This window comes from Chenopodium album, chromosome 4, assembly GCF_948465745.1.
Source record: "Chenopodium album chromosome 4, dcCheAlbu1.1, whole genome shotgun sequence".
NCBI classification, from domain to species: domain Eukaryota; kingdom Viridiplantae; phylum Streptophyta; class Magnoliopsida; order Caryophyllales; family Amaranthaceae; genus Chenopodium; species Chenopodium album.
Window position 1 is genome coordinate 21,628,553 of NC_137837.1, and position 18,065 is coordinate 21,646,617.

At 33.9% G+C, this 18,065-nt stretch overlaps 1 protein-coding gene across 1 annotated transcript; it reads right to left on the reverse strand.

Moving 5' to 3' along the window:
- Positions 1-3,742: 3,742 nt before the first annotated feature.
- Positions 3,743-7,994, reverse strand: LOC145629028 (ETHYLENE INSENSITIVE 3-like 1 protein). Its single transcript, XM_081681499.1, has 2 exons — positions 7,820-7,994; positions 3,743-6,430 (listed from the first exon to the last, which is right to left on the reverse strand). Exon 2 carries the CDS (start codon positions 6,260-6,262, stop codon positions 4,139-4,141), a length of 2,124 nt encoding a protein of 707 aa, XP_081537625.1. The 5' UTR covers positions 6,263-6,430; positions 7,820-7,994; the 3' UTR covers positions 3,743-4,138.
- Positions 7,995-18,065: the final 10,071 nt, after the last annotated feature.

Consider the following 18,065-nt stretch of genomic DNA (forward strand, 5'->3'; position numbering starts at 1 on the left):
ACCGATTACCTTGCCTACGTGTCATTTTCTTATTGGTTTATTTTTTAATTTACAATTTTTCTTAAAAAAAAAAAAAAAAAAAAAAAAAAAAAAAAAAATCACCCCACTTCATTCTCTCTCCTCTCTCTTTCTCCAATCTCCATGACCACCTCCTTCACCCTTCCTCCTTCACTACCACCTTACCTCCCCTGCCACTTACCCACCAACAATACACAACAACCACCATGAATCTGGCCCCAAATCCCCATCCACCTCCATTTCCGTCACCCCCACCACAAACCCACAACAACCACCATGAATCTGCCACTTAAACCACCGCGTGTTTCTCTTTCCTCCCCCACCACCACCGTTGTCAAAACTGCCCTCTATTCTCCCTCATCCTCCTCCTTCCAAAGTACAACCACCACCTCCACGCCGCCTCTTACCTCACGCACCCCTTCTCTTTATCGCTGTTTTGTCTCTTTTTTTTTTTTTTTTTTTCTTTGTTTCAATTCTTCACCTCCATTAAAGCTCTCAAGTGTGAGGTTTTGATGGTTAAATTTAACCACTAAAACTCTAGATCTAGAGTTTTTATTGTTAAATTTAACCAAATAAAACCATAATTGAAAGTTTGAAAGGTAAGTTTGGGGTTTAAAAATTTAAGGGTGGTCCATGGTGAGTAAGGGTGGTGTTGACAGATTTCGATGGGTGCAGGGTGGTTGTTTGTTGTTCGTTGTGGATGGGGGTGGTGGATGGTGGGAGTTTTGATGGTGGCGAGCTGAAGTTTGTGATGTTCTTATGTTTTGGTGGGTGAGGATGGTGGAAATGGCGGTGCTAACGAGCTGGTAATTGCGTGACTGCTGCCGATTGGTGGGTGTTTGTGTGGCGGCAGGTGATGTTTTCAGTGGTGATGTTGGTGTGTTGAGGTGGTTGTAGGTGCTATAAATGGTGGCCAAAGGTGTATGTGGTTGTTTTTGGTATAAGGTGGTTAAGGGTGGTCAAAACGAAAAAAAAAAAGGAAATAAAAAAAATTTGACCTGTTGCTTAGGTAGCAGGTCATTTGGGTGTGATATGGGAAGATAGGGGTAAAAGGTTGGATTATTCTGGAATAATCTAAAGGTTGGTTTATTTTGGGAGAATGGAGTAAAGGTTGGTTTATTAGAAGTAATTTTTCCTACTATTTTCATGTACTTTACATTCTATGTAATTAAGTATAGTATGAAAGTTAATATATTTCGTGTAAAATAGTACGTGTAAATAATATAATATTTTTTATAATATAAAAAAGTATATGTATATAATATAATATTTTATAACATGGGTCCTCCATACCAAGTGTACAGGTTGTTGGTGTAGTGGTGATTAAGACTACACTTGGTAGGGAGGACCCGTATTCGATCCCTTGCAACAACAATCGGAAGGGGAGTGGAACCTAACAATCCAGAATTGATCCTCGAATCTGGATTAGCCCAAAGGGTGAATCGGATAGAACACCCAAAAAAATGATCGAGCAACTCAATGCATATATGACGGGAATTAACTTATCCTTTATCTATCTTATACAAAACTCCAAAGTCTATATTTTTTTTTCAAAATATAATAATAACATTTGTAAATTTTTGTTAATATAAAAGATATAAACCTATCAAAATGTATATATAGTTCAATTGTTTAATAACTTATATCAAATGCATAATTTTATTAAAATTATTTGCATGTAGTCATTAAATGTGTTGGATGTTGTGTAGCTATGCAATGTTCAAAACTTTAGTTGAGCTACTTTGATTTAGTGATTGTACGGTAAAAAGATATTGACTTTGATCTTGAAATATAATAGTTTAATAAATTCTAAACAGAAAAATTAAAACAAAAGGAAATGAAAATAGTAAATGGCTTTAAATATTGAAATAAACATAACCTTTTAAATCAATTTAGCGAATTCAAGAGACAATTTTAAGGCTTTTAAATAAATGGGAGAAATATATGTAAAAGAACAAATTCAGAGATATAAATGTTCATGCACTATTATAAGAGTTTTGTTAACCTTTTATAATTAAGATAGTGATAAATATAAATATATACTCCGTATATTTTATTTATATAAATCCATACCTATATACGAAGTATTTGTGTTATATAGTATATTTAATCAGATGTTGGTTATATGACTATTATATACTACCTCCGTTTCTTTTTAGTTGACACGTATTCTTTTTTAAGAGGTTTTTTTTTTAGTTGACACGTTCCTTTTGGGGTAACTTTTTTACCTTACATTTACGAGCTACCCCACTTGCTTTTTCATTCTCTCTCACTTTCTCTCTTCTCCTTAATATATGTGCCTAAGGGCCTGTTCACATTTACTGAATTGAGCTGAACTGAACTGAACTGATTGGAACTGAACTGAACTGATTAGAGCTGAACTGAACTGAACTGAACCGAATTGAATTGAGCTGAAATAAATATTTTATGAGAGAGGGAAATTAAGAGCTGGACTGAACTGAACTGATTGGAGTTGAACTGAACTGAAATTAAGTAAATGTGAACAGGCCCTAAATCAAACGCGTCAACTAAATAGAAACGGAGGAAGTAATCTATAGTTTTTGGCACAATGCTTTACTTAGGAAAATATATGTACTTGTAGGTCAAATATAGGGTTATTATATTATTGTGTCTATAGATTTGGTGAGTGCGTGACGGGTAAATAAACATGTATATATTAGATTGATTGTAGCTACTGATGCGGATGGTATGATAAGATAATTTAAGTTTTTTTTGTCAACGGGAGATATAAATGAATTAGTCCACTTCTCTTATGTAGTTATTTTTTTTTAATTTTTTATTTAATTTTTACGAGCACTTCTCTTATATAGTTATGTGGAGTATTGTTCAAATAACATAAAATACTGTTCCAATAACGTTCCTTTAATTTTTTTTATTGACCATCAGTAACCAAGTCCTTTATTAGTAACTGAATTACCTTTGTTTTTATTTTTCCTACGGGTTTAATAATTTGATTTATAAATCGTGCATCGCACGGGCACTATGCTAGTAAGTAATTATTATTTTATTATGGACCTACACAAACCAAGTATAAATGAGAGAATAAACACTAAAAACAGTCCCAGTATCCAAATGCTTCCCCCCTTAACCCACCGTCCATTCCTCTCACACATGTACAGCTCATTTCCATTTCTCTCTCTTCAATTTCTATTCAAGATAAGAGCACACCAAAAAGTGGGACCCATAAAATTATATTTAGAGGGTCCCTTATGTTATAGAAAGACATGTTATAAGGTGGCGAGTAACGACCTATTCAACCATTGAATCATCCCATCTTTTTTATTTTCTAGTCCTTCCAATTACGAAGGTGGTAGGAAGGTGATGAAAATGAAAGTCATTAGTGAATAACCTATCTCTAGCTTTGCCTAACTTTGACTTGACTATTTTGTGTTTTTCCTCTAAAATATCCAATTTTACTTTGACACTTAAATGACTAGGTTTCACTTAACTAGGATATATTAGGGCCACTTTTTCACTTCACTGCCATATACAAGTAATTGAGTGAGTACTGAGTAGTGATGCATCATTCAATAGGATTGGATAACATTGGTCCCGAAAATACATAATGATACAGATCTAACAGAACTCCACATGACTATACCAATCACAAACGAGGGTTGAAGCATAGTTTGAAGACTAACCCAAATCATGGCTAATCTTAGCCCATGCATAAAAATAACAAATTTCCATCAAATAAACAAAATTAGAAATAAGCAAAGGGTTATTATAGATCAAAACATATTTATATTATATACTGTGGGTTTATCAAGATTGCTACATCATAAATTATATAGTCGGAAAAGTAAAAATAAAGTTTAAACCAGAAGGCCTTCTCCCATCAGAGTGAGGCCAAACATCAACTACTGCTAGATGGGATATATGGATGCAAGAAAGTAAAATGGAAGAAAGTCTACTATGTTGGTTCTTCAGATTATATCTAAAAAAGAAAGGAAAAAAGGATAAAAATCAAAGCTAAAAATTCAGCAGGCGAAGCTTTCACCTATTTGAAAGAAGAGATCTTAAAGCAATCTCCTTCTCAGAATGTACAGCTTGCTGGTTACTCCTCGATTTCGACTTCCTTCACGGCCAAATCCTTCACTTACAGGTTCCAGATAGAGCTGTCCTGCCTCGAGAGCTGGTCGAAATCGATCGTTGAGAGGTTGAATGGGGTGCCATATCCAAACTCTGCCATGTTGTCATTCAGAGTCATCCCATAAGAAGGATCAAAAGCCCTACAATGATCAAGCTGAATTGCATTCGACGGGTAAACAGAACCACCCATGTTATTTCCCTGGTGGGTAACATTGCCCCCAGGTACTGCTCTCTGGTTGGAGAAGCTGTTGTCGATTGCAAGCGGCTGCATTTTTTGTTCAGGCTGGTTTACATTTGTTCCTTGGAAAACAACGCCGCCCATTGGAAACTGATGCTTATGTTGTTGATTGTTGTTCCCATTTAAGGCCATCCCTTGAGCTAAAAAGGCATTTTCTATTTGGAACTGAGACACCTTTGGTTGCATCTGATTATGATCCTTCATAGCATTTATGTTCATTCCTTGGGAAGCATTGTTTACGAACATAGCACCTTGGTTAACAAAGCTTCCACCCATCTGATTATTTTCCATAAAGGTTGCATTCCCTGCACTGACATTCTTGCTCTGCGGGGTGCTAGTATCGTACACTGACATCAGATTGCTTATCAGATTTTGACCATCTTCAGGAATTTCAAGGCCAGAAACACTGAAGGAAGCCGGTGCCTGATTCTCAGATTGGAGAGGCAGCTTCTCCTGTTGAGCAAAGGATGTAGGAAAGTTTGAAGCTTCAATGCTATTTCTCTGGAAATTGGTTGCTCCAACACCGAGAGTAGAACTAAACTTGTATGGGCAGTTCTGTTGGTGATTATTTCTTGAGTTCCGATCAAGGAAACCAAGACGGCTATCCCCATATGGGCATTGAGGATACTCGCAAACAAATATCTTCTGATCCATTACCATATGAGACCCAGAAGATGGCTGCTTCCTCTTATCAGTAAACTCTGAAACATGGGTATCAATAACCTCTCCCTTAATCACAGAAGTCATCATAGGGTTAGAAGTCATCATAGGATTAGAAGCCATGAATTTCTCCCTCTCTGTGCCGACACCAAAATTGAAGAGATTGATATTCTGTGGCTTGCTGTCATCCACTTCACTGTTATGATCAGTTTCAACCCCTTCAACATCATAGTCACTAGTATCACTGATGACCAAGGACCCACCACCACCAGCAGTTGGAGGTGGGCATCGATCAGGATAGAGTTTCCGTGCCAAAGCCTCTTCCTGATTGATGATGGCAAGCCATGTTGCACTTTCTTTGGCTGTCATCTTATCCTGCAAACACTTGGACTGACGAACAAGCTTCCTGATCTTTGCTATATCAGGTGACATATGCTTGATGACAGCTGTAAGAACGCTTACCTTCCACGCCTTCTTCAGATCATGAGGCTTCTTATATGGTGGTGCTCCTTGATCCTTTGGGAGGCCCAACTGAGGCCACCATTCTTCATTTCCAGAAGGCCACCAGGGTGGGGGAACACCTTTCTCCAAGGGGAACCGCCTCTGCGGTGGATCACAGTGTTGCATCAGAGCTGATAATAGAGATCCAAGTGTAGTGTCTTGGAGCTCCTGCAAGGTGTGCGGAGTTGATGCCAAAGCATTGCAGTCCTCTTCGCTCCCTGGGAGGGAATGATCTGCTTGATACTTGGCAATGGCTGCAGGACCATTCCTGTCAAATCGAACTTTTTCTTTCCACCAGGCTCGCAGATTGTCAGAGGCTCCGCTAACAGGTTTTCCCTTCTCAGGAATAATCCCATAAACAAAACCCTGGGCCTTACAGACCTCCATCATTTTCAGCATGTATTTCAGAATCCCGTCCTGTGCCCTTGACATCTTCTTCCTACGAGCCTGCTCCTGTGACTGACGCTGCTTAGCTGCATCAACTCCTTCTTTGGCCTTATCTTTGCTCTGCTCCTTAAGCTTCTTCAAAAGCATCCTGTCTCTCCACATACGCCGCTCAAGCTCATCAACATCTACCTCTTCATCAGAGTAGTCCTCATCACCAGTCCCTTCTTGTTCAGCTTCACGGCCAGCTTCTCCCTCCTCCGTCATGGAAGGGGGAGGAGCAAAGAAATCAAAGCTTGAACAAAAACCCATATCATCAAGCAAACCCATTTTCGCCGATGAAATCATCTTCAAAGACCTCTAAGAAACTAAAAGACACTAGCAACAGATGCCTAAATGAATGACCGACGACTTGTTAATCGCTTCGGTGAAGGTAAAGTCAAATAATCTCCCTACTTATAGAAGAAATTCCACCAAAAAGAAGGATAGAAATATACGGGGTTTTATTTGCTCAGCCTGCAAAATGCAAAATCAAGCAACCCACATATAAATATAAAAGTTACGATATTCAAAGAGATTGGATTCAATGAACAAGAAAACATTTAATTTAATGTTACGCAAATTTTACACATTTTAAATTAAAGTCTATTTATTACCGAGATTTGAACCATAATTATTAACACGTATTTTACAGCTTGCTCATAAAACTCTTCACATCTAAATAAGCTCAAATATCACCTTTTAAAAAAACATAAATTATGCAATAAACACACTATTCCAAATATTTAGAAGACAAACCGATGAACTTCACAAATTTTAATTTTTTTTCTTTTGAAATTCCCAAATTCACAAGTATTGCAAATCAAAATTTAAATATTTTTGAACTTCAAATTTTATCCTAGAGTAGTCTTTAACTTAATTACATCAATTGACGCGTGAATTATGCATAGATAATCCATATGAAGTATAAAATGATGTAAATAAAGGTTATGATTAATTGTGTGAAAAAACAAGCATTAGAAAGATAAAGAATTGACCAATAGATCCAAGTGTGGAGATCTGTTAATTATAAACTCAAGGAATTTAATAATTTTTTCTAAATGATTAATTAGACAGCCATTTCCAGCATATATAACGCATTTATCAAGCAAGTCAAACTCACTTCATCATTTTACAAGCAATTTAACTCATTGATTTAACAATTTTTAACCTCTATTTACCCAAGAGCCAATCTCACACATACTTTAATGTGACACATCAAAAGCTATCCCCAAATAAAGAGAAATTATATGTGATCGAATAATAAGTTATCGACCGTCTCAATTTAGCCTTTTCCCAATCATATCATTTGATCAAACATTCAAATAAGAAGCTTTTTGTTTTAGAAAAATAAAAAAAAAATATTTGATTTGTGAAGCAAGAACCAATTTTTCTTACATAAAAAAAAAAACAAAGAACCAATTTTTCTTACTATCCTTAAAAAAATAGTAAAATGAATTTAAAACCCCCAAACAAATTTTTTAAAAAAATAAAAAATCAAACCCACAAATTATTTAATTTTAAAGAAACAAAATGAACCCAATGGCCACTTTATAAAGTTATGAAATGGGTATCGATTGGTCATAGTAATATCTTTTTATGATAATCAAAATAAATAAATAATTATAACACACAAAAAATCATGTCATAAAATTTAGGAATCATAAAAATAAATTAAAAAAAAGCACCCAAAAATAGATGATTCCCAAATATATCCCTCAAAATAAAATTGAACCAACAAACACCAAGAACAACACCAAAATAAATCAAAATAAAAATAAATTAATCTAACCAATTATTCACCAACAAAAATTGAATCAAAATAAAATAGATCCAAATACATAAAAAAGAAGCTAAGATTATTACCTCTACGTTGCTCCCATGGATGATCTCAAACTCTAGTAAAGGTGAATGATTTTAGAGAGATAAAGTAGAGAGAGAAAGAGAAGAGCTTTTTCTCTCTTTTTTGGTATGGTGGTGGACAAAATGGAGAGGGTAAGAGAGAGGAAATGAAGATTGTGGGGTTGTCTAAGATGGTGGACAGTATCTTTTGTTTTGTAGTATTTATATAATAATATTCATAAAATATATTTTTTTAACTAGGGTTAGTTGACTAAGGGTTATTATTACATTACATGTAAAATACCATCTTTCATTTTGAGTGATTTTATTGGGTGTGATGCATCCCTACACATTTTCCCATCTTTGTAAAATCTCTAGCCACACATCTTGGGAGGAATATGCTTGCTCTTGATTTTTTAATATTTTATTAATTTTGTTTTTTCTCTCAAGGATGTAATATAATAATGTTATATATTAAGTTTATGATTAATTAAGGATTTTTGTTTAAACTTTAACTCTTTTTAAATATAATATAATAAGTTTAGGAAGTGATTTTATTCGTTGAAATTATGTTAGAAAAATGACTAATTTAGTAATGCAATATGTGATAATTATTCATTATATTTGAACTTGTTATTCAGTGGATTAGGGTTGATGTGGGAGCGTCATCTTTACTTTTCTTCCTTTTTAGTTACAGATTCACCGTGTAAATACATCTTCTAAACTGATTTTTTTTTAATATAAACAATAACTCGTAAAAAAAATTCCAAATTCGATCAGTTATACTTGAAGGTCTAAGATGAAAATTAGGTTACGGAAATGATGTTAAACTCCAGTTTGATATTATTGTTGTATTTTAACTAACTAGTTACCCGAATGAACTTAGAGACTTTCTCTATTACAAATCTAGCTTGATTATTTTTATTACAGATTCTCATATTTAGGAAATTCCTAAATTGTGCCCTATGGTAGTTCATCTTATAACAAGTATAACACTTCTAAATTTATATGAATTTGGATGTTGAACCATGCTACAATATTTTTTATGAATGGAGAGTTCATTGTTAATTCTACAACGAGGATAAAGTATTCAAAAACTAATTGTTAATTTAATTAAATATGAAAATTTGATATTTCATCCATGGTAAAGCTCTCCTTTGGCTGATTAATAATGGTTTTTTTTTTTCCTACTAGAGATAATATTTGGTATCAAAACTATGATTTTCTAATTCTTATTTTTCATTATGTAATAATTATAAGAAATCACAATATCAAGTTTCTACCTTAGAAAAAGAAAATCTAAAAAATTTTGGTATTATCCGCCCTCATTTGCTGTCTTGGCTTAGTATTGATTTATTTTTTAATGGGTTTTTGGATCTTTGAAGTAAAACAAAATCTTTTGGTTAGACACTTTTTAATTGTCAACTCCTTCTCGGTTAATCGTGAAACTAACAACGCAGTTACGTAGTAGATTATGTTGCTGTCTCTTTTTAGATAGACACAGTTTAATACGAAGTAATAACAATATATTTGTCCTAATCTCATGTATTTTACCTTTTGATCAATAACATAGTATTTGATTTTCTAAAGCAATTTTAATTTTAAATTTGATATGTCATATGCTTAAGTTTATTGTTCCATTATTTAAATAAAAATAAAGGTGGCAATTAAGTTATGAAAGTCTTGGTGGAAGTAAATAGTCATTATAAATATTATAATACTATATATATAGGAAAATTTGCTCAATATTAGGCATCGATCTCCATGTTAGTTGAGTTTTGTAAATAAAACTATATAGTTTGATGTTTCAAAAGTGTATATCTTGATGACATAATCTACCTTAGCTTCTTTTTTTTAAAAAAAAATTACTGCTATTTGCACACAATTTAAGGAAATTGGAGGGACTGTGTTAATATAATAAGTGGGTTTAAGAAAAATGTGCATAAAGTAAGCAAGGGTCGTATAACAGTTGGACGAGTATTAAAAACATGGATAAAGAAAAAGAGAGTGAGTGAATGAAAGTTTATAAATATTGCTAATGAAAAGAAAGCAATATAGTAGAAAGGATATGTCAAATTCAAATATACATACATATGTAAAGTCATTAGGTGAATTATCGTGTTTGGATTAGTTAATTTATGTCAAACAATTTCATGTACGTATAAAAACTATAATTATCAGTCACAACAAACTCATGACCCGTATTGCTTAATTTTTGTACTTATCATGCACTTTACCATAAAATGCAAATAATTCCATAAATATTTCATGTAATCTGACATAGAATAGATGATCTGATTAATGTTGGCCTATATCACACTATTTAATATAGGATTCACATATCGCGCACTTCAATAATTTTGTGTAAAGTATCCGTTATTTCCTATTAGGTCTGGTTGAAACCATAAGCTTCAATAATAATAAATAATAATTCAATAAAATACCTACATGACTACATATATATTTAAAAAAACGAATAATTTTTAAGCCATTTTTTAAATTTATTGCATGACTTCATTTGTTCAATTTCTAAAGGATAACCAAGTTAGAATTCTATAAAGGTCGAATTATATTATTTTATTCTTATATAAAAATAAAAATTTCATTGTATTAGCTAAAATTCCTCAAACAAACAACGAAACCCTAAGAATAATTTTCTTATTATGATCCAAATAACACTCATTAAAAAGTAAAAAGTCCTAAAATTAAAGACAAAATGTTATGATAATATCTAAATATGGATGACTATTATCCCATGTACAATCTAGAATATTCTAGAGTTGGGTATTTGATCTTATCCATTGATGGAACCCTAGGAAATGTACATTATATATATCCAGTACTACATGGAATATGAAATACAACGTAACAATCTTCCCTCACCTCTCTTTATTTTCTCTTCCATATTTAACACGTTATCAGCACCATTGCTAGTCAACTGAGTAGGATTGCCAAACATTTTTCTAGAATCCCATATTATTATTATCATGTAAGTATGATCGTAGCCCGTAACAATTATAATTTAACATTTATCTAATTTTGCATGCTTATTTATTGGAATATCAACATATATAACGAATACAGAACATGATAAATAATTTAAGGTTCCATTCTTATTTTTCTCCATGCTAACGTTCTCATCTTCTATTTCGTTCTTATTTATGCATGACTTGTATCAGGATTATTTATGCATGATTATAACGTTTAGTACATATTTTGGATACTATTTATATATACTTATCTTTTAATATTATTTTGTATAGTGAAAAATGTCGAACCTTGCCAAGCTCGAATTTGTGGCCCTTGATATTACCGAAAAGAATTATTTATCATGGGTGTTAGATGCTGAAATACGCCTAGATGCTAAAGGGCTTGGTGAAACAATAAAAGAGGCTAATAAGGCAACACCTCAAGATAAGGCTAAAGCCATGATTTTTCTTCGCCATCACCTCCATGAAGGGCTCAAAAATGAATATTTAACTGTGAAAGACCCACAAATCCTTTGGAGTAATCTAAAGGAAAGGTATGACCACCAAAAAACAGTGATACTCCCTAGAGCTCGTTATGAATGGTTGAATTTGAGATTGCAAGATTTTAAATCTGTTAGTGAATATAACTCAGCTATGTTTAAAATAACTTCTCAATTGAAATTATGTGGAGAAAATATTACTGATGCAGAAATGCTTGAAAAGACATACTCCACTTTCCATGCTAATAATATTGTCCTGCAGACACAATATAGAGAAAAAGGTTTTAAAAAATATTCTGAATTAATATCTTGTCTTCTTGTGGCTGAGCAAAATAACGAGCTATTAATGAAAAATCATGAATCACGTCCTACTGGCTCTACTCCATTCCCTGAAGCGAATGTGACAACCCATAACGGGAAAGAAACTAAAAACAGAGACCATTCCAGCAGTAGTGGTAGAGGTAGAGGTCGTGGTCGTGGCCAATGGCGCGGCCGGGGTCGTGGACGTGGATATGGTAGAGGTCGTGGAGGTCATTTCACAAACTCACATTCCCACTAGAAGTGGGAACGTAGGGATGAAAAAGAGAAACGTGATAACAATATATGTTACCGTTGTGGAGGAAAAGGTCATTGGTCTCGGGTTTGCAGAACTCCAAAGCATCTTATTGAACTTTACCAAGAATCATTGAAGAAAGGAAAGAAAGTTGAGGCAAACCTTGTTCTTGAAGATGGTGAAGGTGATTTTGATTTTGGCAATGCCAATCAATTTGATGTTGGTGATTTCCTTACTTCCCCGGAAGGGAATAATTTTGATTTTGGCAGTACAACTCATTTAGAAGTTGCCGATTTCTTCACTGCCCCAGAAGGGAATAATTAAAATTATATTGTTTTATGTTAGTTTTAAGTATTAGACTTATGTTTGCTTATTCTAGTGATTTATTTAAGTTTATTTCTTTCGTTGTGATAAGGATTTTTGCTTTATAAATTTATGAACTATTTGATTGTTTTTATTGATTTATTTGTTTTATCAACTTTATTTTTATGCTTAATATTTTGACATGTATTTTATTTCATGATAACATGGATATTACTCAAGTTCAATTTGCTATGAATGGTGAAGAATTATGTCTTGCTGACAGTGCAACTACACATACAATACTTAAAAATAAAAAATATTTCTCTCATTTGATGATGAAAAGGATTAATGTAAGTACCATATCGGGTAGTACAAATATCATTGAGGGCTCCGGAAGAGCCACTATAAAGTTGCCTTGGGGAACTGAAATTAAAATAATTGATGCTTTATACTCCCCATTGTCTCAAAGAAATTTATTAAGTTTTAAGGATATTCGCAACAATGGTTATCATATTTAGACAATCAATGAAGAAAATAACGAATTCCTTCAAATCACAAATATAACTCAAGGCTCAAAACATGTTTTGGAGAAACTACCTACATTCTCTAGTGGTTTGTACTACACAAAAATCAATGCTATTGAAGCTCATGCTATAGTAAACCAGAAGTTTACTGATGATTTTGTTGTTTGGCATGACCGGTTAGGCCATCCCGGTTCAATAATGATGCGAAAAATAATTACGAATTCATGTGGACATTCTTTGAAGAGCCAGCAGATTCTTCATAATAATTTTTCATGTGCTGCTTGCTCGGAAGGCAAGTTGATTATTCGCCCATCACCAGCTAAAATTAATTTTGAATCAATTAGTTTTCTGGAACGTATACAAGGAGATATTTGTGGGCCCATACATCCCCCATGTGGACCATTTAGATATTTTATGGTTTTAATTGATGCATCAACTAGATGGTCACATGTGTCTTTGTTATCAACTTGTAACCTGGCGTTTGCGAGATTACTTGCCCAATTGATTAAGTTACGGGCACATTTTCCAGATACTCCCATTAAGACTATTCGGCTTGACAATGCTGGTGAATTTACATCTCAAGCTTTTAATGATTATTGCATGTCCATTGGGATAAATGTTGAACATCCTGTAGCACATGTTCATACACAAAACGGTCTAGCAGAGTCATTAATAAAACGTATTCAGTTAATTGCTAGACCATTGCTTATGAAATCCAATCTCCCAATTTCTGCTTGGGGACATGCTATATTACATGCAACAACACTAATTCGCATTAGGCCAACAAGTTATCACAAGTTCTCCCCATTACAATTGATTTATGGTCAGGAACCAAATATTTCCCATCTAAGAATTTTTGGATGTGCGGTTTATGTTCCAATAGCTCCACCACAACGCACTAAGATGGGTCCTCAAAGGAGGTTGGGGATATATGTTGGGTTTGAATCCCCGTCAATAATTAAATGTCTTGAGCCTACAACAGGGGATTTATTTACGGCTCGTTTTGCAGATTGTCATTTTAACGAGTCACTTTTCCCAACATTAGGGGGAGAAAAGAGAGAGCTGGAAAATGAAATTAAATGGAATGAATTATCATTATCCTATCTTGATCCTCGAACTAAACAATGTGAACTGGAAGTTCAAAAGATAATTCATTTACAAAGTTTAGCGAATCAATCGCCAGACTCGTTTGCTGACCCAAAAAGAGTGACCAAGTCACATATTCCAGCTGTTAATGCTCCATTTAAAATAGATGTCCCGGAAGGACAAAATAAAATTGCTAATGAGTCTAAACCACGCCAGAAACGTGGAAGACCAATAGGTTCCAAAGATAAGAATCCTCGGAAAAGAAAAGGAGCATTGATTGATGATGGTCAAATTGAAGAAACAATTTCCGAAGGATCTCCAGAAGAGACTTTAGACATGATACAAGAAGAAATTCAGGTACCTGATAATGAAAAAAATTTCAATAAATTATATCATGTCTGGAATTACATGGAACCGAAATCAAATCGACGTCGATGATGTTTTTGCATGCAATGTAGCATTAGATATAATGGATAATAATGAGGATAATGAACCAAAATCCATTGAAGAATGTAGACAAAGAAATTATTGGCCAAAATGGAAAGAAGCAATCGAAGCAGAATTAAAATCTCTCGGAAAAAGAGAAGTATTTGGACCAGTAGTCCGTACACCTGAAGGTGTAAAGCCAGTGGGATATAAATGGGTCTTTGTGCGAAAGAGAAATGAAAAAGGTGAAGTTGTAAGATATAAGGCACGCTTAGTTGCACAAGGATTCTCACAAAGACCTGGTATTGATTATGAGGAGACATATTCTCCTGTGGTGGATGCAACTACTTTTAGATTTTTGATTAGTCTGGAAATAAGAGAAGGACTTGACTTACGTTTGATGGATGTTGTCACAGCTTATTTATATGGCTCACTGGATAATGACATTTACATGAAGCTCCCAAAAGGATTCAAGCTGCCGGAAGCAGCAAAATCTAGTTCTCGAGAACATTTCTGTATTAAATTAAACAAATCTCTTTATGGATTGAAACAATCTGGGCGTATGTGGTATAACCGTCTAAGTGAGTATTTGTTGAAAGAAGGTTATAAGAATGATCCTATCAGCCCATGTATTTTTATAAAGAAATTTGGATCAGGATTTGTTATAATTGCAGTGTATGTTGATGATTTAAATATCATTGGAACTCCTGAAGAGATTTCAGTGACTGTCAATTATTTAAAGAAAGAGTTTGAAATGAAAGATCTAGGAAAGACAAAATTCTGCTTGGGGTTACAAATAGAGCACCTAGAGAATGGAATCCTTGTGCATGAATCAACATACATAGAAAAGGTTCTTAAAAGATTTTCTTTGGATACAGCACATCCATTGAGCAGCCCTATGGTTGTAAGATCACTTGAAGTAGAGAAAGATCCATTCTGACCTCGGGAAAATGATGAAGAAATTTTTGGTCCTGAAGTACCGTATCTTAGTGCAATTGGAGCACTAATGTACCTTGCAAGTCATATACGACCTGATATATCATTTTCAGTTAATTTATTAGCAAGGTTTAGTTCATGTCCAACCCGAAGGCATTGGAATGGGATTAAACATTTACTTCGTTACCTTCAAGGTACGAAGGATATGGGTTTATTTTTCCCAAAGTTGTCCAAAGAAAATTTGATTGGTTTTGCAGATGCAGGTTATTTATCTGATCCTCATAATGGTCGGTCACAAACTGGATATGTATTCACATATGGTGGTACTGTCATTTCTTGGCGTTCCATGAAACAAACCATTGCAGCTACTTCTTCCAATCATTATGAGATTTTAGCAATTCACGAGGCTAGTCGTGAATGTGTATGGTTAAGGTCGGTAGTTCAACATATAAAAGAAGTTTGTGGTTTATCATCTGGGAAAGAGGCACCAACAACTTTATATGAGGATAACGCTACTTGTATTGCTCAACTTAAGGAAGGATACATCAAAGGCGACAGAACAAATCACATTTTACCCAAATTTTTCTTCACTCATGATCTTCAGAAGAATGGAGATATAAATGTATTGCAGATTCGTTCAAGTGAGAATTTAGCAGACTTATTTACTAAGGCTCTTCCGACAGCAACATTCAAAAAGTTAGCTTACGGCATTGGATTGCGTCGTCTTAAAGATCTCAAGTGATGTAGTCATGAGGGGGAGTTAATGCGCGCTGCACTCTTTTTTCCTTAACCATGGTTTTTTCCCACTGGGTTTTCCTGGTAAGGTTTTTAACGAGGCAACATATTATGCACATTATAGTGTATTATTTTGTACGGGTTTTGTAGTAAATGTTAGTTATTGTTTTATTCAATATATAGTCATCCAAGGGGGAGTGTTATGATAGTATCTAAATGTGGATGACTATTATCCCATGTACAATCTAGAATATTCTAGAGTTGGGTATTTGATCTTATCCATTGATGGAACCCTAGGAAATGTACATTATATATATCCAGTACTACATGGAATATGAAATACAACGTAACAATCTTCCCTCACCTCTCTTTATTTTCTCTTCCATATTTAACACAAAATAGTTTCATTTCAATTATATAATATATACTATATATATCAAGTTAAGATAGTAAGGTAAAGAGAATAATGAAATTAGTTGTTGAGGTAGAAAAATTTCTCTCTCTCAATTATAAAATTTATTATTAAAATTCAAGAATTTTTTTTTAAAAAAAAAAATCAAAATTTTACTTTCATCGAAAACATCCAAACGTGAAAAGCTCGATCAAATAATCCATTTCCCTAATTAGACCATTGATTACATGATTTGTATTGAAATATTTTAGTTTCTTTAAGGCGGCGTAGTTGAGATATAGGAGATAGTTATACATGGCTTGAGTATAGATCGAGATGAAGGAGATAATTAGAACATGAGAGAAACTCACCTCGATCTTTCTCTATTGTAGGAAACTTCTCATGATGGGATCAATCATTCCAAGATTGCTCACTATCAAGTAAAATTATTAATCAAACCACATCTAAGTATGAAAGCTCCCAAAAAAGAAAATAATCCTTGATATATATAGTATATATTATATAATTAAATTCGTTTAAAGTGATCATTATGGGTGTTACATTATGCTTATTGAGTTCTTGCATGCGATTCAACTTAGAATCCTTCTCCAATAAAGACTTCCATGAGCTCTCTAATCCATAAACATGGCATGCATTCAAATTAAGGTAATGGTAATGCCTTACGTGAACCACCTTCTAGTTTATGACATTTACCAAATGTATGCGAATTTAGAACTAATAATACACCTTTAAATACTTCCTAGGAATTAAAGTCACCTAATTCATAATACTCCTAGATTATAGCCAAATTACTCACTTACCTATAGAGTATCTAAGCATGCAAGCTCCATGCCCCATATGCCTTTAAAAAATGGAACCTATATGCCGAATATTCTATTTGGAATTATTAGAGTGGTAGGGCTACTTAAACTTTTTACAACTTTGTGATAGTTCTTTAAAAAAAAAACAAAATAATAGGTAGTTGTTTTCAAAACATGCGCTTTAATTGGTAGTTCTTGACAAAATTTCCAACTTTAAATATTAATAATGTTAATTGCATCTTGAAATCAAGGATGAATGGAAAATGCTTGACTATAGACACACATACCTCTCAATTTACAATATTAAGGGTCTGTTCTCATTGACTGAACTCAGCTAAACTGAACTGAACTGAAATGAATATTTTATAAGAGAAGGAAATTAGGAGCTAAACTGAATTGAACAATCCAAGTTATACATGAATTTCAACGTATGAGAACAGTCCCTAAGTAGTTCAAGTTAGATGTAATAGTTTGTCTTAATATCTTTCTAACGACTAGTCATAACCCCATTTACAACGAGAGGATAGCAACTTATGGCCATTTCACAAAGAACAATCCAAGTATGAAACATTTTACCTAAAAGTTTGGGCGAACTTATAGGAAGTTCAGCTTAACCTTTTCGGGATTGTTCTCATTGACTGAACTGAGCTGAACTGAACTGGACTGAACTGAACTGAGCTGAACTGAACTGAACTGAACTGAACCGAACTGAACTGAGCTGAATTGAACTGAACTGAACTGAACTGAAATGAATATTTTATAAGAGAAGGAAATTAGGAGCTGAGCTGAACCTGAACTGAACTGAATTGAACTGAACTGAACTGAACTGAACTGAGCTGAACTGAGCTGAACTGAACTGAGCTGAACTGAACTGAACTGAACTGAACTGAACTGAATTTCAACGTAAGAGAACAGACCCTTCCTTATATCAAACTTTCATGATTCTTCCGATTTTTTTTCAAGGTTTGCTCATAACCAGTGGTGGAGCTATTAAGGGGCCTGGGTGGCACCGACCCTGCCATTATT